At 36.3% G+C, this 21587-nt stretch overlaps 2 protein-coding genes and 1 long non-coding RNA gene across 5 annotated transcripts; 2 read left to right on the top strand and 1 right to left on the bottom strand.

Annotated features, from left to right (window-relative positions):
• The first annotated feature begins 5925 nt into the window (after nt 1–5925).
• On the top strand, nt 5926–12447 carry LOC132279139 (BEL1-like homeodomain protein 3). 3 transcript variants are annotated; one of them, XM_059781073.1, is made up of 5 exons: nt 5926–6153; nt 7158–8136; nt 10678–11054; nt 11147–11207; nt 11515–12447. In XM_059781073.1, exons 2-5 carry the CDS (start codon nt 7267–7269, stop codon nt 11890–11892), a joined length of 1686 nt encoding a protein of 561 aa, XP_059637056.1. In that variant the 5' UTR covers nt 5926–6153; nt 7158–7266; the 3' UTR covers nt 11893–12447. The 3 variants fall into 3 exon arrangements, with proteins under 3 accessions (XP_059637056.1, XP_059637055.1, XP_059637054.1); XM_059781072.1 differs by lacking the exon at nt 5926–6153 and adding an exon at nt 6160–6482; XM_059781071.1 differs by lacking the exon at nt 5926–6153 and having other exon boundaries at nt 6160–8136.
• Nucleotides 12448–14091: 1644 nt separating this feature from the next.
• On the top strand, nt 14092–16701 carry LOC132279141 (BEL1-like homeodomain protein 11). Its single transcript, XM_059781074.1, has 4 exons — nt 14092–15607; nt 15693–16072; nt 16209–16269; nt 16376–16701. The coding sequence occupies exons 1-4, from the start codon at nt 14825–14827 to the stop codon at nt 16532–16534; spliced, it is 1383 nt and encodes a 460-aa protein (XP_059637057.1). The 5' UTR covers nt 14092–14824; the 3' UTR covers nt 16535–16701.
• An 856-nt stretch (nt 16702–17557) lies between these two features.
• Nucleotides 17558–18555, bottom strand: LOC132279046 (uncharacterized). Its single transcript, XR_009471204.1, has 2 exons — nt 18387–18555; nt 17558–18234 (listed from the first exon to the last, which is right to left on the bottom strand). It is a non-coding gene; the product is annotated as an uncharacterized LOC132279046 (long non-coding RNA).
• Between the last annotated feature and the right edge of the window lie 3032 nt (nt 18556–21587).

Consider the following 21587-nt stretch of genomic DNA (forward strand, 5'->3'; position numbering starts at 1 on the left):
ACGCCCTTTCAACATTAGATTTGAAAACAACATCTTTTGAAACCTTTTTGGAAAACAAGACATTTGATTGTTCAATACCAAGCAAAGACTCTTTTTTAGCAAATTTATTTCCAAGGCATTTTTCAACAACACATACTTCTTCATGCTTGTCCATAGAATTGGGGTTTGGATTGAAAATGTTCAACTTCACCTTCATATAGCTAAATGAAATTTTTATTATCCCCATCCTACAATTAATGTTGGCATTAGTGGCTGCCAAGAAAGGACGGCCAAGGATAACGGGAATTTGGCTCTTAGGATTTAAGACCGGTTCCGTGTCAATGACAATGAAATCAACCGGAAATAAGAACTTATCAATTTTGATCAATACATCCTCAATTATACCCTGGGGCTTTTTGATGGATCGGTCGGCTAGTTGCAAAACTACCGACGTTAGTTTTAAATCACCTAAGCCCAATTTAACATAAACCGAATATGGAAGAAGGTTCATGCTCGCTCCTAAATCAAGAAGAGCCCGGTTAATGACATGATCACCAATAATGCATGCAGTAGTAGGTGAACCGGGGTCTTTGAGTTTTAGAAAAATGTTGTGTTACAAAATGGAGCTTACTTGCTCGGTCAAAACGACTCTTTTTGGTGCTTGATTTTTGTTCTTCCTCTTGAGTGTACAAAGATCTTTCAAAAATTTGGCGTAAGCTGGAATTTGTCTAATTGCATCCAAGAAAGGAAGATTGATTTTAATTTGCCTAAACACATCAATTATCTCATTTTCTTTGCTTTGTTGTTTTTCAAGAGAATTTGATCCTTTTAAGGCATCCGGAAATAGAGCCTTGGGCTCAAGAACTTTATCAAAATCATTTTTCAATTCTTTTTCAACATTTGATTCATTCACATGCAATGAAGGAGGAATAGAATGTGAAACGGGACGGATGTCAACTTTTGATTGCACCGGTTCACTCTCTTCATTTTGAACACCAATTTGATTATAAATCACTCTTCCACTTCTCGAAGTGGTCACCGCATTCACATATTCAATTATGTGACCTTTCGAAGAGGAATTGGTCTCCACAACAAATTGTTGCTTGGGTGGTGGATTCAAAGGCATTTTCCCTTTTTTCCTAGCATTCAAGGTACTAGTTATTTGCCATACTTGAGTTTCTAGCTTTGCAATTGATTGGGAATAAGAATGAAGTAATTTGGTATTTGCCTCTAAAGTGCCCAACGCGGTTAAAACTTTTTCCTCAAATGCGGTACTCCTTGAATTCCCTTGAGAATATGAAGATTGATTTGGAAAATGTGAGTTAGAAAATTGGTTTCCATGTGATTTTTGGTAGGATGAATGGTAACCTTGGGAACCTTGGCTTTGCATTGAGGGCAGAACATACTTGCCTTGAAAACCACTTTGGGGAGGGTTTGAGCCTTCCCCTTGGCTTTTCCAAGAGAAGTTTGGATGGTTCCTCCACCCGGCATTGTAGTGAGTGCCATAGAGATTATTCCTTTGGTTGACAAATATGACATTTACTTGTTCATGGTGTTCATTTTGCACATGTCCATGGGGACAATTGGAAGTAGAATGTAAAACACTAGAACAAGTCATGCATGATTCATTAAATGGATGATGATTATGACTAGGGAAGGAAGACACTTGGTTCGCCAAATTTTGGTTGATCAAACCATTGGGATAAAGACTTCACTTCGGTGAATATATCATTGGAATGGTCAACTTGATACAAGCTGACATTCTTCCTTCCACCTAGATTTCTACCATTTTTAGAAGATAAAGACCGATGCATTGAATTCTCACTCATGTTCTGATATAAGCAGCATACATCATCTTCATGCCTATCAGGATATGAACCACCCATAAAAGCATCAACCATTTCTTTAAAATTATCCGACAAACTTTCAAAGAAAAATTGAACCAATTGCCATTTAGGAATGTCAAGGTGGGGACACATCCTAAGCAAGTCGTTCAATCCCTCCCATGCCTCATAAAACAATTCCCCATCCCCTTGTGAGAATTCTCGAATTGAAGTTCTCATTGAATTGGTCTTTGATACCGAATAGTACTTTTTCAAGAACTCTTGTTGCATTTCTTCCTAAGTAGTTATCGAAAAAGGCCTCAAATTGTTAAACCAGTATTTTGCTTTTATCTTCAAGGGTGAAAAGGAAGAGTTTGAGTCTCAAAACCTCTTCCGGCATGTCAGTGTATTTCACGGTGGAACACACTTCAAGAAACTCATCCAAATACTTGTAAGGTTCTTCACTTGGTAGCCCAGGGTAATTGGGAAGCATTTGAATTGTTTGTGGTTTAATCTCATAATGGTATGCTCTAAATGGAGGTAATTGAATGCATGTTAGTGCATTATACTCATTTGGCACATAACGATCTCTTAAAGAAAGAGGGGGATTCACAATTGGTGCCTCAACACGAGCACCATAATTATCTTGAACAGCGGGAGGTGGGGATGGAACAAAAATTGGCTAAGGCATTCCCAATAGAACTTGGCCTTGTTGTTGTGGAACGAAAGGTCTCAGCATGCCTAATGGTACTTAAATGTTGTCATGATGCACATTAGGGTGAAGAATACCTTGTTGATTGATGTGACCAAGGTCCTCCATATAGTCTTCATTTAGTTCATCCATTGATGAAATGGAGTTACTAGACTTACCCCTTCCCCTAGGATTACAAATAACCAATTCAAAATGATAATCAAGCGGGACAAGAGTAGGATTTAATGACCTATGACCCTACATGCACAATCAAAACAACAACTAGCAACAAGCATGTAGCAAATAGCAATCACTTCGCCTCCGCAACAAATCAATCAATAAACCTCCATATACATTGTTCCCATACTCCCACGCTTTCAACAATATGCAAGAAAAATAAAATTGCCTCCACGCGGGCTCCGATCTAGCTAAGAATTTAAAAACTTGCCACCACGCGGGCCGATGATTTAACTAGAGAGGTTAGAAAAGCTCAGAAAGGGTCCTTAAGCAACTTCAAATCATTTTTCAATTTTTGCTTTGCTTTGTAAATTTTTAATTTTTAGCTTTTTATGCTTTTGCTTAACTTAACTTGGCTTGCTTGCTTCTTTGCTCTAGAATCCTTTTGCTTCACTTCTCTTGACTCAATGCACCTAGTCAAATAAGAACAAACACAATAAGTAACCAAAATAAAATAAAATAAAGACACGATCAAAAGAGTACTAATTCCTAATTGTTTCCAAAATACGGCGTTGCCTATCCCCGGCAACGACGCCAAAACTTGGTGTGATCGTCGCGTTATGCACCCAAATTGCACTAAAAAGTGTGTAGTGTGGCCAAGTTTGAATTTATATAATGTCACTACTACTACTAACTACTAATATAGCTAGAGTGAGTAGGGATCGTCCCAAGGGAATGTGAACGGTATTTTTGTGGAAACAATGTTGGATTAGTAGGTCGAATGATCAAAAGATGGTTTGTTGGTTAAATTAAACTACAATTTAAACTAAACAAATGCAATATAAAACAACTAAAGTAAGTAAGGTGTGGAGAATATGAGAGAGGAATCTTGGGTCATAGAGTTCACCACTAAGCATTACCTTCATAGACATTCAATCTTTGATGGATTAGGGGAAATATGTGTTGTAAAAGAAAGTGTGTGCCATTGATTGAAACATTAACATGGATGGCCAAGTAAGCATACATTGTCTAGCCAATTTAATGAATAATACAACATATCAAATTAAGCCATTAATCCTTCCATAAGCCCACAATCAATGCACACTCAACAAATTAGAGAAATATACAACTTACATTCATAAGTATGGAACATCAAACAACAATAATGGATTGTCCACCTATTTAAGAGAGTAAGGCAACTACATTACAACTAGGTTAGTGACATGAAAATTAAACTAAACTAAGGTTGTGGCATAATCCATTAAGAAATGAGTATTAACCATCAAACAAACCACAAGAGTAAACCATTTAAGCACCATGCCTTGACCATCACTAGATTCATAATATCAACACACATAGACATGCATCAATGTCACAAAATCTAGAGATAAACACATGAATATCCATTTTAGCATACATAAACGTATGAATAGAATTAAATGATCAATTGGAAGTGTTAAACTACACAAATCATTGTAGAAACAAGATTTACATATATCAAATGTTAAGATAAGAAATATAAAACTAATCCCCATTAATTACAAAATATTAAAGTCTAGGAGGCATGCTTAGGGCTATCTCTAGCCCCAAGAGATGGTTTAGCCACTAATTGATGTTGTCATCCAACCTTCAATGGCTATCTCCATGGTAGAGCTCATCTTCCTCCTCTTATGTTCTTGATAGAAACCCTAGATGAGAGGAAGAACTTTCTCAATTGTGTATTCTCCCTCTAATCTCTAGCCAAGCGTCTCTAACTAACCAACCTCTTTACTCAAAATAGCCAAAATCCTTATATAGTTAGCTCAAGTGTCACACGCAATGGTCAGACCTCGTGCACTAGGACCTCCAAAAAATTGCACCACGAGCACACATTTAATTTGGCTTGAAATCAATTTTTCACGCAACTTGAGGCAGTTCGATTGATCACGAGGTTGCTTGGATCGATCGAACCTTGGCGGCGCACTTTTTGGATAATGACAAGGCTGAGATACATTTGGGAAAAGGACAAAAGTGGTAGGTGAGGATAAGATCAAAAGGGTTTGATCGATTGAAGGAAATGTTGGATCGATCGAGCAAGATATTTTGCTAAGGATAAGGACAAAAGGCTCGATCCATCATGATATGGATGGATCGATCATAGTGAGATCGATGGCAGCTTGGGTTCGATCGATCATAGAGAGCTTCTTCACCCCCTTTGCTTCCACTTTGCTCCTTTCTTCCTTTAAGCTTGAAATTGCTTCTTTTAAAGCTCTAATTCGGCTGAATTAACTCATTTTGGGAATAAGTGCCTGAAAAGGGAAATAACACGAAATTAGACTAAAACGAAAAAATAAAATAGAATAAGGTACTAGAATGTTCCAGCTTAAGGAGTTTAAATGTGCACTTTTCAGTGCTTATCAATATGCACTGTAAGTATATTTTAGGATGTTTTCTGTACTTGGCCCTACTTATAACTAATAACCTAAATCAGCACTTGATTTTGAACAATTAGGTTCATTTGATAATATGATTTGAATATCATTTTTATAAAAAATAATAATAATAAGTGTCATATTTTTTTAAAAAAATAAATAGGATAAAAGTTTAAGTAATAATCACTACTTTTTAAGTAATGCTCAATAAAGTTTAATTCACAATTATAACTTAAAATTCAAAAAAATAAAATCTCAATTTTCAATTATCACTTACAAATTTAAATCTTTTATTTTGATTTTTATTATCAAACAACACATTACTCTTGTGGCATTTCAAAGGTTTTTTTAGTTATTTTTTATTTTTATTTTTTAACATTAACAGGGACTCAGGCCACTCATCTCTCTTTTTAGGGAGGAGATACCAATTGGACTAGTGACCAATAGTATATTACAAAGAAGTGAGGTGCACTGTACTTCCGGGTCAAATAAAATTTTTTTTTCGAACTCTCAAACATTTTTGTTAATTCACACATTACATATCTACTGTTGAAGCAAGTTTTTTTCGCTTGCAAGGCCTACAATTTGTATGGGAGACTATTTATTATCTTAATTTTTGTCTTGCAAGAAAGTCACACACTCACACTTTTTTTATGGAAGCCTCTAAGTCTCTTAAACAAAAATAAATAAATAATTGGCGAGAGATCTGTCACTGGCCAAAAAGAATAATGTCAATATAAATTTAAAAATGAATGCTTTGGATGACATTGGTTGCCGCCAAAGCACCATAGTATTTATTAACTATTAAGCATATGCATACCAGTATTTGAAGTGTTACGTTGTCCGCGTACCTTCCATTATAAAATGAAGTTCACAAAAGTTCTAGCAACTTTTGAGAGAGAGAAAGAACTAAAAGTAGAAATATTGCGTTAAATGGAGGTTTAAGCAGAGTGTTTAGGTCTACCTACTGGTGGTTAGGGTTCGAAACCCTAACGTTTAAGCAAACAACAACGAGAACAGAACCACACCCACCAACAACGCATAGCCATTTGAGTTCTAGAAGAAGTATCTAGTGAGTTTCCTATTCATTTATTTATTTATTGTTTCCACGTTAGAAAGGTGGAATGATTTGAAGAAGAATATAAGAAAATAAAAATCATGAATAGAAGGTAGAATGTTTTGTATTCTTTCTAATAAAACACTAACTTAATGTTTATTTAATACTGTTTTGATTGGAGTCATTGTTCAATGATAAGGAAGGTGATGTTTTTAGGATCTTTTGGGGATTGTTTTTGTCTCTGTTTGAGGAGGAACTGGGTTCAGCCGGTTGGGGCCTTTGTTGAATCCCCTTCTCTGCTCCCACCAAATAGAGGGTACACCATTGCTCTCTTGTGGGTTTCGGTACTTTAATCACTTCTTGCCTTTTTCTTACTCATCTGTGGTTCTAGATTGTGATTTGATGATTATTTTTGGTTTTTGTTAGTTAATTTTGATGTGGATTATTAGATTTTAATGCCTGTACTGATGCACCTATGCTGCTGCTAAATTTCTCTTTTGGGTTCCCAATTTGTTGTTTTTTTAATTTTATCAAACAACAATTTTTGGGATTTGAGTGATATTCTTTTTTTTTGTCCTATGAAGTTAAGAAACTTTGTTTTCCCTCTTACTAAGTGAAAGATTGTCTAATTTGCTCTATATTCATGATTATGATGTGTTTGTGATATTGTTGATGTTGCTTCTGCCGCTGTTATCAGCTCCAATTCACAAGCTACATGATGATGCTAATAATGATCAAAATCCCCTTCAAAAAATAAAAAGAAAATTTTGTTATGGTGAAATTTTTATAATAGCTCCTTTGTGGGATTTGGCTCTTCTGGTCTTCATACTGTGCAGAATAAGGAAAAAAAAAAAAGAAAAAGAAAAAAAACCTATAATTCTGTTTTTTTTGGGGGTGGTGTTGGATATTTTATTTTTATTTATTCTTTCCCTGGGTGGGGTTTTATATTTTGATTTATTCTTCATCTTCCTCTTAATTGTTTGCAATTCATTCTCCCTCTCTGTCTTTTGAATTGGCAGATTCTGAAGACAAAGATGGTTAGTTATTACCAGAGTTAAAGTAAATAAAGAGATCTCTTTCCAACATACTTATCGGAACAAAAACTTGCCTCGTATCCTGAATAGTAACATGATGTATCTGAACCAAGCTTCTACCACTGTTTCCTATGGGGAGCTCCTTTCCAGGAGTTTTCTCTCTCCTTGTAACAGTGTTGAAGTCCCATCCATTGAAAGCAGAAATGAGATGGTTTTGATTCCGTCTACAAGTGACCCTATGAGTATGCAACCGATTGGTGTGCAGCTAAACATTACAACAAGTCTTCCTGTTGACAACTCTGTTTCGGTGGATCCCCATATGGTTTCAGGAACACCGCTACACATTTTAGGCAGTGAACAAAATTTTCAGTATCAAGGCTTGTCTCTCAGCCTTGCCACACCAATAACATCTTCAGTTCATGTCCCTTCATTTCAATATCATTTTAGAAACCCCGGTCTTTCTTCCTCAGTGAGTTCCCATGTTCCATATTCACTGGAGGATGCCTCTCAAAGTAAGGAGTCAATAAATGCTGAATACTTATCGTTTTATTCACCTGAAGGCACTCACAATTTGATCAAAGTGGGGGCATTGAACACCCCTCAATGCTCAATAAGCCCGAAAGATATACATTCTGGTCGAAATACATATGACCCATCAGATCTTGCAACTCCAATTTTGAACTCTAAATATCTTAAGCCATCACAACAATTGCTTGATGAAGTTGTTAATGTTGGGGGAGCTTTGAAGCAGAACGAGTCCGACAAACACAACCTATATAAGTTTGGTCTAGATGGCTCCAAAGAAAGTGAAATGAAATCTAACAGTAGCTCTATGCTCCCCTTATACAGTGGTGTGTCTTCTGATCCGCATGAGTTGGCTACCAACTCCTCTTGTGAGCATTCATCTGTAGAACAACAGCATTTGCAGAACCGGATAACAATGCTTTTGTCTATGTTGGAAGAGGTATGATCACTATGTCAAATCTCCATGTCCATAATCTCTATCTTTAGTTCAGTTACTTGTATCAATTTATCTGCTAGGTTATCATGTGAACTAATGATTTTTTCTTTTGTTTCTATTTTCTTCCTAGTATGCTGTTAGGGGAATGAAAAAAAAAAAATGTATACAGTTTTTCCTTTAAAATTTTGAAACAGTCTATTTTGCTTCTGTTTTCAAGTATTTTCATTCAGTTCACATTTCTAGAGTTCTTTTTTTCACTCCTTATTTAATTTATTTATTTATTTTGGTCAAAAATGTTCGACATTATTAGTTTTCTTTTTGGTAAGTAAAAGTATATCACTAAAGGTTGCCATAGGGGCCACAACTCATGTAAAAGTTTTTTGGTGTTCACATCCTAGTAAACAAGTATCTCAGGTTTGGTTTTCAAATTTAGCCTAGTTTTGGGGCACCATACATTGATACCAATGCCTAATATGTAAATAACTACTACCAATTATGGTGAGTTTATACCTTAAACAATATTTGTTGCAAGTTCCACTTCTTAAATGCAATATTTTGGATTGTATTTGCTTGTCCTTGGTATACAATGAGAGGGGTAAGTGGGAACTTTATAGCGTCCCCTGACTCCTTGTATGTGGAAAACCCAATTCATCTGGTGTTATTTATTCATATCCCAATATTGTTTGATGAAATTGTTGTTGAAAATTTCAAATTGATTGTGATTTGAGGCAATCTCAAGTTTGACGGTGAACTTTGGAAAAAATGGGATCTTACTTATGGATCAGATAGGGATGTTGCTTATGCAGATCTGATTTAGAAGTCTAGTAAGTTACCTCTTGTCATTTTTTAGACTATTCTTGAAGCCTTGGTTGGCAGCACCAGATAAGGTTTTCTGTTTGTAGTTTTTCTTTTCCATTTTTTTGTTTCCCTGGTAGTAGCTTTGAAATTTTCAAAATTGCATGGGAGAGCTTGTGTTGTGAGGTTCTACAGTTGAAGTACAGTGCTATTAACTGGTTCAAAGTGATTAGCTGGTTTATTGGTGTTTTGGGTGAGGAGAGGGAGAGGGTTAGGTTTTTGGAGAATCTATAGTCAGGAGTCAGCTTAGAATGGTAATGGCACTAGTCTGACCTGACCTCTTAAGAGCATCAGCTGTGTTTCCTACACAATACTGTTCTCTTTTCTAGCAGTAAAACTAGGTTTGCTTACCAATATGTATGCCACTACTGGTGGCATATATATTGGCCTCCACCGATGAAATACTAAAAGGAATACATAAAATGTGGGAGGTCTAGCATATGCGCTTTTTCTATTAGTGTTACTCTGTCACCCTTCAACAAATAAAACTTTTTCTAAACCATGAAATTTCAAGTTAATCAGTTGATAATCTGCTCTCAGGCTTATTAGTTCTCACTTTGGTGTGGAGATGTTTCATTCTAAAATATCCAATTATTGGAAATTCTATTCTTTTGCAATTCGAAACTATCTGATGGTAAGGGATCTTATTTGCTTGTTCCAGGAAACATGATGTTGGAAATATAAATGTATCAGACTCCCACTGGATATATAGTTGAGTTGACAGGATTCTTGTTTATTTTATATTTGGTTTTTTGGAAGCGACCATTGCTTCGTATAGTAGTAAAAGCTTGCAGTTCCAAGCATGAAAAAGTGAACGAATATGAGGACAGCCACTTTGTGTAAATAATGTCAAAGGTTAGGTTTTTGTCTAGCCATCCATCTCCGCACCTTTGATTAGCGTATGGGCAACAGTATGATTAGGTTATTATTATTATTTTTCTAGAATTAATTCAATAGTAAAAACTCATATTGACAAGCGTTTGAACATGTGTTTGAGTTTGAGAGTGGCAGTGTGGATGGTGGCCTTTCTCTCTCTCTCTCTCTAGAAGTTTATTCATTGGTAAAAATCTCAACATGCGTGAGGAAGTGTGTTCATGTTGGAGAACAGCCACTTTGTGTCCGAATAACACTGAAGCTCCGGCCTGCCTCTAATTCTCTCCCGGTACACCACACCACTATTGAGTAATGTACTTTCTATATTCACTTAGTTCAACTATTAATCAAGATGCCACTGTGGAGAGGAGAAATTGAAACAGGATCTGTTTGAACAAGTATTTGTGTTAAGCTCTTACTGCAGGAGGGTATTGTCATGTCCCTTGAAGCACGTAAGGTTCTTAGCTCCTGTCAAGGTTGCCTTGTCATATGTTTTCTTTTATTTTAGACATGCCTTATGAATGAATTTTCAACAGAGTATCACCTAATTACTCATATTAGTTATCTTGATTAGGAGTCATGTATGGAAATCACCATATTAAGATGGTGGAGAGTTGTTCGGTTTTGCCTTCTGTGTTAGTACAATAGGATTTCTGAGGTTGTTATCTCATATTTAAAATCAAGCTGATGTTGGGGAAATCAGTTTCTTGTGTGACTCCCTTTAGGGGACTTTGGAGGCGTTTCCTTTCTTACTTGTGTGAATTCTCGGGCTGCAACTATTTTGAAGGAATTCTTATGATCCTGCTCTTCTTGTAGGTAGATAGAAGATACAAACAATATTACCATCAGATGCAAATCACTGTGTCATCTTTTGAAATGATAGCTGGGTGTGGGGCCAGTAAACAATACACAGCACTTGCCCTCCAAAGAATCTCCCGTCACTTTCGGTGCTTACGTGATGCAATCAATAGTCAGATTCAAGTTTCTTCGCGAAGCTTAGGGGAGCAAGATGAAACACCAAATGGTCAAGGAGGAGTATTATCCCGTCTCCGCTATGTGGACCAACAACTCAGGCAACAGAGGGCTCTTCAGCAGCTTCGAATCAATCGGCATTCTTGGAGGCCACAGAGAGGGTTGCCTGAGAGCTCTGTTTCAATCCTCCGTGCTTGGATGTTTGAGCATTTCCTTCATCCGTATGTTCTTTAAATATATTTTCTCTCATTCTTACTTGCCCATTACCGAAGAACTTTCTTCCTAATTATTGCTGCTTTTGGTGTTCCATCAGCTACCCAAAGGACTGGGAGAAAGCCATGTTAGCGAGGCAGACAGGCCTGACCAAAAGCCAGGTAAGAGAGAGGTATAGAGAGAACATTACCTAATGATGGCTTCATAATACATGTGAGGCAACTATTGAATCCAGAATTAGGTATTTTTTAACTTTTGATCTTCATTAACTGTACTCTTCAGGACCTATTGAATTATGGGTCTCTGCTGCACATGATCCCTGCCTGTTTCTGTTTACGTGGTTGATTCTTTTATCAACCACTCAATTGACACCCTATATTTTCTCAAAACAATATCATAAAATCAAGGAGGACCTGTTCTTATTGCTCTAGTCATTTAGCACACTCATTAGACTCATGTTTTGACCAGGTTGCAAATTGGTTTATAAATGCACGGGTGCGTCTTTGGAAACCCATGGTTGAAGAGATGTACAAAAAAGAGTTTTGTGATTTAGAGGCAGGCTCTAATTCTTCACCAGAACATGCACCCAAAGAATCAAGAGAGAAGTTGTGGGCATTTGAGTATAGGGGAGAAGAGTTGCGGGAAAGTGGGATGTCCACAGTTGCTGATGGTGGCCACCTGGGGCAATTCAATGACTTGAAGTCTGATTTTACCCCTGATATAGAAATGCATGGGTTCACAGCAAGGTTCAACTTTCAGAATGTCGTTCATGTGGATGATGACATTGATTCAGGGATGTTGAAACTGCAGGATGACCAAACTTGCATTGGGGTTGCAACGTCGTGAAAAATACTCACTGCCTTTGTCTGGTGGGATGTGAAGAGGGGACGATGCAAAAGATTCTTCTTTGGGGGCCTCCTGTCACAGCAGATTATCAAAGTGTGGATTCTGGAAACCAATGACACAGGTTCAGCAACTCCAAACTTCTTACCTGGTTTTGTGGCATGAGGAAATGCTTCCTGCAATTCTGCGGATGTAAATTCAATACTCATGTGAAAAAAATTTCTTAGTAGGGAAAAGAAAGGATAAAAAAGAAAAATTCATTGCTTTTTGGTGGATGAGTAGCATTTTTTTGTAAATATGAAATGCACATATATTCACGTGTAATTGCGAATAAGGAAACTTGTACACTATTTTTTTTTTCTTCGAAAGAATGAGTTTGATGTATCATTTATTTGAAACAAATAAGAATTGGATAATCATTTGTTATCGGTAACATACAAATTACTATAGGTTTCAGTTAGCAATGCCAACTTTGTGCACTTTATCCTGTTTTTTAAGTTGGCTGAGTAAGTTTAGATTTAATATCCATTGCTTGCTTTCAGAAGCATTCTTTGAAAATGCCACCAGAAAGTATCTGAGTCATCTTGGCGAACTTTCTTCCATCTTTTTCGTGTATCATATCCATATTTCTAATTTCATTATTTATTGTCTTTGTCACTTTTATCATCACAAAATCATATGGTAAATATTCTGATTAGGTATGGAAGTTGTTTCTTGATCTTTTTGGCAGCCAAATGATAATTTTGTGATAAAGCTCTTCTGGAATATGTAGATGTTTCTTCTAATAGCTCTCGGAAGATATATTGTGAAAAAATTATAGCAGGTTCCAATTGGTACTGATTCTTATGTAATGATTTAGAGTTTGAGTGGTATAACTTCTGGTAACTAGGTAATGGATTTATTGAAAACAGCATTGAGTTTATGATAAAAAACTTAAAATTTGGTGGTTCACTTGTACAGTTGCATGTTTGCAATATTATACACTCCATACACACACACACACACAAATTGTCTCTTGCTCACCACTGAGTAAGAAATTCATCTACACCATGCATGGATGACCATTGGATGTGACTGTTATGTTTTTTTGGTAACTGTGTAGTAATTTTTTACGTCCAATGATCACTTTGCACAGTGCGGATGAATTTTTTGCTCACCGGTGAAAAAAAGGTCATTACCCTATACATATATATATATATAAGACTGCAGAATTATTTGTGTTAAATTCCTAGAAAAACCAGGGGTTTTTAATCATACAGAAAAGTAAATAACCTAAGGAATCATGGAATGACAAGTTTGAGAATGATTTGAACATTTTATGCTTTCTTCCATCCAGCATGTGTCGAGTGTCGTGCAAATTTTTGTGTGATAATGTGAAGAATGGAGGGAATGCTCTTAAATTCTCTCTCTCTCACTGTTGCATCTTTTAGAGGTACTCTTCTTCTCTTTGATTCTTGGGAGGGAAAATGATTTTGGGGGAAACCAAGTTCAAGAATTTGGTATTGGAAAAATTTGGCTGTGATTGTTTCAGATTGTGCAGAGACTACTTTATTCAGCAAGTGGGGTTGGTCATCAGGTCCTATATATAACTACAAAACTAGGGAAACAGAGAGTGACAGCTGGGGGAGGCCAAAGGAACAAAAGTGGTAATCATTACTAGAGCATCCTAATGTAATGTACCACAATCAATCAATCAATCTCATAACCCACAATAAGTTTGCACAAGAATCCATTTTATATTTATGCTCTTTTTTTTTCTTACTTGATAGATTGTGATTTCAGTGTCCTCTCAACATCTCAATATATGTATGATGATTATATTACAACAGCTAACAGGAAAAAAGTTGGATATTCCCATATCATCTTAAGACTGGAGTGTGCAAAAGACAGCCCACTTTTTCTCTCTTTTTTACTGTTTCAGAAACTTGTTCAACAGGACAATTTATCATATTTTAGCTCTTTCTATTGTGTGTGTGTGTGTGAGAGAGAGAGAGAGAGAGAGAGAGAGAGACACTACTTTTGAGTATCCCAAAGAAATGTAACAGTAGGCATTAAAGCTGAAGGGGTTGGGCTGATGCTTTTGCTTGTTGTTTTGTAGTCAGGGAAGAGGGGGGACCACATTTTCCTGTCACTTTCAAGCATTTTCACTTGGCTAATTAGCTTTCACCTCTTTGGAGAGATTGCAGAGGTCTATGTCTCTAGGTTTTATAGCTTTCTATATGCTAGACCTTTTGTTACACAGTGTGTGTATATATATATATATATATATATTATAGACAGAGAGAAGTGTGTTTTCTTCTTTGAATGAGCTATTGTCGAGGTATGTTTGCCCATTGCATGTATAGACTGGTCACTGGTGTTCATTGCTTTTCCAACTCTGTAACTTCTTTAACTATGCTTATCAGTGGTTGTATTTACTAGTTGGCAAAGAGCCATTAAGAGATGGGCTTGTCAATTAATTAGTTCCTCTGGTTGTATACCACTCTTTTTCCCCAATCTTCTTTCTTTATGTTTGGATACATTCAACCTCTTTGTTTCACGTCTTTCTCTTTCTCTAGAATGGAGGGGTTTTTTTTTTTTTCCTTATAAAATGTTTAGAGGGTTAAGTTCTCTCATTTTCACTTGCAGTTCACAATAATTGGGGTTTTGATTATTTTTTGCATTAGTTCTAGAGCTGAAGTCTTGATTTTTCGACATTCCCTTCTGCTCAGTGACTCCAACATCTCTTGTTCATATCAGTACAGATTCCTAGTCCTGCATTTTGAATTATATATTTAGTCTGTTCTTTTCCTGTTCAAAATTAGGAAAACTAGATTCTCAGCCTTGTACATTTCTTCATCAAGATTCAAATTTTCTCGCTGAAACACCACATAGATTGATGAATATATAGGTGTTTATAACAAGTCCTTAATTTGGCTCTAGTATTTGGTTAAATATGGTTTCACAGGACTCAACCCCCAACCCAGCCTCAAATATTCTACACCAATTCATTATCTCAGATTCGATTGCTAGTCGAAACCAATTCGAAAACCAACATTTTGAAGCTTACAGGAATGAGCTAAGAGGCAGTAGTAGTGGTTTATACCCTCCTCAGTCTCTTGGTGTTTTGCCCAGCATTCAGTCTCTTGGTGAAAGAGTGTCTAGATCAATAGACCTTGTCCATCAAACTCAGGAATCTGAGATGAACCATAGTGGGCACTTAATGGATCTTCTTGGAGCATCAAATGATCAGGCCAATCACCATGCTCAAAGGCTCTCACTGTCTCTTGATTCTCCTCATATGCTTATTCCGCCGTCGGTCCAATATAGGCAAAGATCCTTGAATTCAAATCTCATTAGCCCCAATTACTTATTTGGTGGAGAACAAGCAAGAGAAAATGGCGATTATTCTTTTGCAAGTGACCCTTTTGCCGCCTCTTCAACCTCAGCAAATCAATCTTGTTCCACCTCTTATGGAGCAGAAGCTTTTGCTATTGCTGTTGGCAGTTCCAAATATTTAAAACCAGCTCAGTCCCTTCTGGAAGAATCCGTTAATGTCGGTGGCAAAGCCGTGGATTTGAGTAATGAAAAATATGTAAGGAGATTATCTTGTAGCAGCAGAAGAGGATCTTTGGGACTTTGTTCTGAACTAAAAGCAGAGTTGTGCAATAATGGACTCTCAGCTGACAAACATGAATTCCAAGTTACAATTGCAAAGCTTATTGGCTTGTTGGAGGAGGTGAGCTTTCAATGATTTTGACTTGATTGCTTTTTGAATTTTGCAGTTCATTTAATTTAATTTAGTTTTTTCAATCAATTTTCAGGTTGAGAGAAGCTATGAGCAATACCATAATCATCTGGAAGAAGTGGTTGCATCATTTGAGGTGATTGCAGGTCTAGGAGCTGGTAAATCTTACACAGCTCTTGCACTTCAAGCCATGTCCAGACATTTTTGCAGCCTGAGAGATGCAATTATATCTCAAATTAACGCGGCAAAAAGAAAAGCTGCACAAGATTTGCCAAACATCAGCACCGATTTGTCACAACTTGGCTTGTTTGATAGAGATAATAGGCATAATAGATTGTTTTTTCAACAGATTGGAATGAGCCAAAGCCAGAGGCAGGCTTGGAGACCTATCAGAGGGTTGCCAGAGACCTCTGTGGCAATCCTTCGCGCTTGGCTTTTCGAACATTTTCTCCACCCGTAAGTCTTTTAAACTCTACCAATGGGCATTAATGATCTTAGGGACAATATTGTTGGTGTGTGTTTGCTTGAACTTTCGGAAAAAAGATTTTACCATCTGTTATTCCGTTAGTACTGATAATTAGTTCTTCTACAGTTATCCAAATGACACCGAAAAGCTAATGTTGGCATCACAAACAGGCTTGACCAAGAACCAAGTAAATCCTCTCCTCACAAAATTCCAACTCTGTATGCATACACTGTCTTCTTCAATAATTTGGGCTAATTTTAATCTCAATGTGTGCTTCATCATGGCTGTTTTAGGTTTCAAATTGGTTCATAAATGCTCGCGTTCGGCTGTGGAAGCCAATGATTGAAGAAATGTACAAAGAGGAATTTGCAGACTCTTCCGCTGACTCGAATCCATTACTAGCAAGCTGTTCTTTCACAGGGGAAGGTATCACAGATGATGCAGAGGAGTGAAAGGTATAGGAAAGGCCTAATTTAGTTGGTCACTAATGCTTCTTAAGCTTAGGTTTTTTGTTTCCTTGTCTATAAATATATCAAGGAAAGGTTTTCATGATGTTATTCAAATTTCAGACATATAAGCTGAAAATGATGCTGAGTAAAATTGTCTGATCTTAGAATCATTTTGAAAGGGTATATTGGCAACTAGAAAATTTGTCTACTTACAATATAGGATTTCATCAAGAGCAGCCTTGACTGCTTGAGGCCATTTTCAGTGTTTTTACCGACATCCAAACAGGCTACAATATGTTTTTGCATAGATGCTTGTATTTTAGGGACTCGCAAAAACTCTGACATCAGATTCAAACAAACACATCACAGGAGAGTTTGAATTATGTTGGAACTACAAATTTCTTCATTCCAATGCACTCTGAAGGTATGAACTAGGAGAAAGAACAATCTAAAATAATTGAGATTAGGTTTCTTGAGCTTTCGGGTATGTGTGCTATTGCTTATCTTGCTAAAAAATCTAACAGACTGCCAAACATTATGTATGAACTATGCCTATTTGAACAAAATTTGTTTAGATTTCAACTTCACTGTTTGTATCATCTCTTAGCAAATACCAGAGCTGTTTGTATTATCTTATTTTATTGAAGTGTAAATTGAGATTTTTTTAGATTTTTGTATAAATGCTAACCCAAAATCTAACAGGAAGCTCCGCTAGCAAGGCTTTTGGGGCTACTCTTTTAGATCTCTGGTTAGAATCTCGCGAGGTCTGAGTTTAAATGATGCACGTGATTTGCTGGTGATTTGTGACAAATAGAGTTTGCAAACCATCCAATAGTGTAAAGTGATTAAAGGTTGGGTCAATTCTTTGTTTAAAAATAAAATCAGAGAGAAAGTTTTATCAATTCTTTTGACAGATATTCCTTCCTTGTAGAAAGTGTTATTCCTATTATACATATGTACTTCAAAGTAGTGGAATAATATTGTTCTAGTAATTAATAATGATACTAGTGTAACATACAGAAGAAATAATTTAAGAAAGGACAAATTACATAAATCACTCCTCAGATTTTTTATTCATACATCAAGATAGAAGTGGCCATATAACAGGAAGGTCCTAGTTGAGTAATTGATCTTAGTGAATCAGCATAAATTTACCCATATGACCTTAGGCTAAATCAGAGAAAAATTGAGAATGAGTTTGGTATTGTTAAGTTACATTTTTGCCCCTCCTAATACATAAAACAATTTTCCCTTATACTTGCAGCTCATTTTGGTTGGTGGAAAAAGACTGTCTCCTTCTCTTTTCTAACTCCTCTCACCCATAGGATGTAGATCTATACATATACATCTAATATATACATATACATCTAATATATATATATATATATATATATATATATAAGTAATTTTGAAGAAAATGATGGACCCAGATTAATGCATTGTTGCAAAAAAAAAAAATAAAAAAAAAAAAAATAAAAAACACAGATTCGAAACCATAGCCAACCAGATTGAAGTTGATTTCTAGAATAGTGGACAAGTCTCAAGGGAACCACCACCCACCACCGCCGTCTCCGGTCCACCACACCCAGTCCACTACTGTATTATATAGAGAGTGAGAGAGATATCTGGTCTACCACCATGACTGAAACTTCCGATTGCAGAGAACAAAACTAAAGCCAACACATCCCCACTAGCAAGCACAGCTACAAGATTAAAATACAAAAACCAAAAGAATAAGTTGAACCACATATACACACACACACACACACACACACACACATGTTTGTAGAAATATAGATGAATTTGAGAGTTGAGTGGAATGATTGAAATCATTGAATAAGGAATGATTGAATACCTCAGGGGAGGTCTGTGTAAAATAGTGGTGGTGGCGATTGGTGGAGGCATTGCAGAGGAGAAAGAAATCGATGGAGAGAGAATATGTTGGCGCTGGAGAGAACTCGGACTCCATTGTTGTTAGAGGGAGAAACTAGAGAGATGTCCATGAAAGAGGAAAGAAAAGTGGGATCACGTGATTCAATTAGGCAGAAGGGTACTTTTGTCCAGCTGATTATGTAATTTCAGTTTGCATAATGGACAAAAGGTTATTTTTGTCTAAAATTTTTTTGATCTCCACTGCTTTGACGCATCACTCTAGATTGAAGGATATGTGATAGATCAACGAAATTACAAGGGTTGTTGACCAAAATATTGGTCCACATTCTATCTTGATGTATGAATTGAAAACCTGAGGGGTGGTTTATGTAATTTGCCCTCTAAGAAAATATTATAAATAGAACTAGTAAAATATAGAGTTGAAATTAGGGCTGCAAATGAGCCGAGCGGAGCCGAGCCGACCTTTAGGCTGTTCGGGCTCGGCTCGTTTGTTTATGGGATCAGCTCGGGCTCGGGCTCGGGCTCGGCTCGTGACGAGCTCAAAAATTTGAGCTCAGGCTCGGGCTCATCTTAATTTTAAAAGCTCGGGCTTGGCTCGTTTAACAAAAAAAAATAATAATAATAAAATTCAAAATTAATTAGTATTCTACAGGCCACAATACCTTTTTCCATTGCTTTATCAATTATCACATAAGCAAAAAGAAAAAAGGGCAAAAAAAAAAAAGGTGCAGTAGTGCAAGCTTTTATGTTTTAAGAACAAATTAAGAGTTAATTTTGAAAAAAGAAAAAAGGACAAAATTGAGCATGAGTGCATTATGCATTTTCTATGAAAATACAACACATCAAAAAGTTATAAATTCTCATGATAATAATATCTATAGAACCACTGAAACATTGTATATATTAAGTAGAAAAAGAAATCACAGAGGAAAATAAGTTGGAGATAAATTAATTTAGCTACCTATGGCCATTGAGCATTAGTCTCCATAAATTTAGAAGAAGCAGAAGAAAAGGTTAAACAAAATTGTCTGCAATTGCCTAAAGAATGTTTTGAGGTTGTCCAGATCCATGGAATTAAAGTGAAAATAAATTTTTGTCAAAAAATTAATTGATGCAGTACCTAATTGATGGCGAGGACAGAGGATGGCCAACGATGATGACGAGGATGGAGGGACAGCGGCACAGACGACGGCAGGAAACGGACAACGTCCATGGCGAAGACAGAGGACCGCTGCCGACGATGACGATGACAGACGATGCGTTCAGATTTGAGAGAGAGAGTTATGGCGATTGAGTTGATTAGAGAGAGACAGAGAGGTAGTTGTGTAGATGGAAGGGTTGTCGTCGCCGGTGGAGTTGATTCGTAACTTGTGAGTGAGTGATAGAGAGAGAGAGACTGACAATGTTGTGGAGAAGAGGCAGATCTGAATGGTGGGGTGTAGTTTTAGGGTTTTTTGATATCTTACAAAATCAACGAATGAGATGGGTTCTAATTTAATGGGTGAGACGAAATCTTATTTGGGCTTTGGATCTATGGTGGATTTTCTTTGGGCTAGTGAGTTATAATGCTTGGGCTATATTAATGAAAAATATGAGCTAGGCCAAACTTAAAAATAATATGGACTAAACATTGTAAATATACAATAAAAACAAATGGGCCTGATATATATAACGAGCCTGATACGAGCTTTGTTTACGAGCCTTAACGAGCCCATGTTCACGAGCCTATGCGAGCTGAGCCCAACATTGCTCAGGCTCGGCTCATTTAGTAAACGAGCCTAGAAATTGGGTTAGAGCTCGGCTCGTTTGCTTAATGAACGAGCCCGAGCCGAGCCCTTAACGAGCCGAGCCCGAGCTGTTCATGAACAGCTCGGTTCATTTGCAGCCCTAGTTGAAATTGTCCTAAAGCTGCAAAGCCTCCCTATGTGCAGGTACAAGTGGTCCTATGTGACTCGAAGATACAACCCAAAATACAAAGGAGATAAAGTTGCACCCACCTAGTGTCAAGTTTCCCAAAAATATATATTGTAAAATATGATGGAATCTTTGTATAGAGTGAACGGAGAGATTTTAGTAGCAATTTGTGTATGGAAACTTTGCATACATAATCTTTTAGAGAAACACTCCTTTTATAGGCTTCACATAATCTGGTTATTTATTGGCCAAAATAATGAGTCATAAAAGCCAAACGTTCATATGCATATACTATGAGAATTTTTTAAGTAATTAAAGGCCAAACATTCATATGCATATACTATGCGAATGTTTTAGGTAAGTAAAGGCCAACATTCAAATATTTTAATGCTATGTTCGGTAGGAAGGAACGAAGAGGGGTGGAAGGAAAATAAGAAGGAAGGAATAAATTTCCTTTGTTCGGTAGAGATGATATAAGGAAAGAATAGATAATAGGAAGGATGAATTATCCTTCCTCCTTCACAAATTTTCGTCTGCTCAAATATGGGCAGAAGATAAGAGAGGAGAAAGTGAGCCTATTATAGAAGTTTTAAATTACTACATCACCCTTCATAAATATTTAATAAATCCCATAAATAAATTAAGGGATGGGTTTAATGGTAAAAACAACTTAAAATTTTTTTCTTTCCTTTTATCCTACCGATCAAATTAAATTGTTAGTTTTTTCTATTCTTTTCCATCAAACTAAACAAAAAGAAGGAAACACTTAATCTCTTCCCTATGGATGTCTTAGTCATCCCTTATTCTCTCCCTTTAATTTAATTTAATTTTTTTTCCTTCCTACCGAACGGAGCATAAGAGTAGTGATACTCACACCAACACTTGTAATGAATTACCTAATAGAGGGCTCTACTTCCTTATTTATTGCATAATTAACTAATTAAAATAGTTCATCTAACAATTCAATATAATTATTCGGTGCAAGAATTATTTTTCATATTTTAAAAACCCATCTTAACAAATAACAAATGATAAAAATCAAAAAAAAAAAAAAAAAAAAAAAAAACCCCTTAATTTTTTCCTTAATTTAAACCATCACATGGAAGAAGTTTTAAAAACTTCTTATATATCTAATAGAAAGATCATGAGCATTGATTATTTCATGGACTTTCAAAAAGTTTAGGCTTTGTTTGGTTAGATGGAATCAAATAAATAAGACAGAAAAGATATTTTCTAATTTTTTTTTGGA

The sequence above is a fragment of the Cornus florida genome, unplaced genomic scaffold, assembly GCF_030987335.1.
Source record: "Cornus florida cultivar Cherokee Brave unplaced genomic scaffold, ASM3098733v1 CherokeeBrave_3.0.0_Hap2_Chr10, whole genome shotgun sequence".
Lineage (NCBI taxonomy): Eukaryota > Viridiplantae > Streptophyta > Magnoliopsida > Cornales > Cornaceae > Cornus > Cornus florida.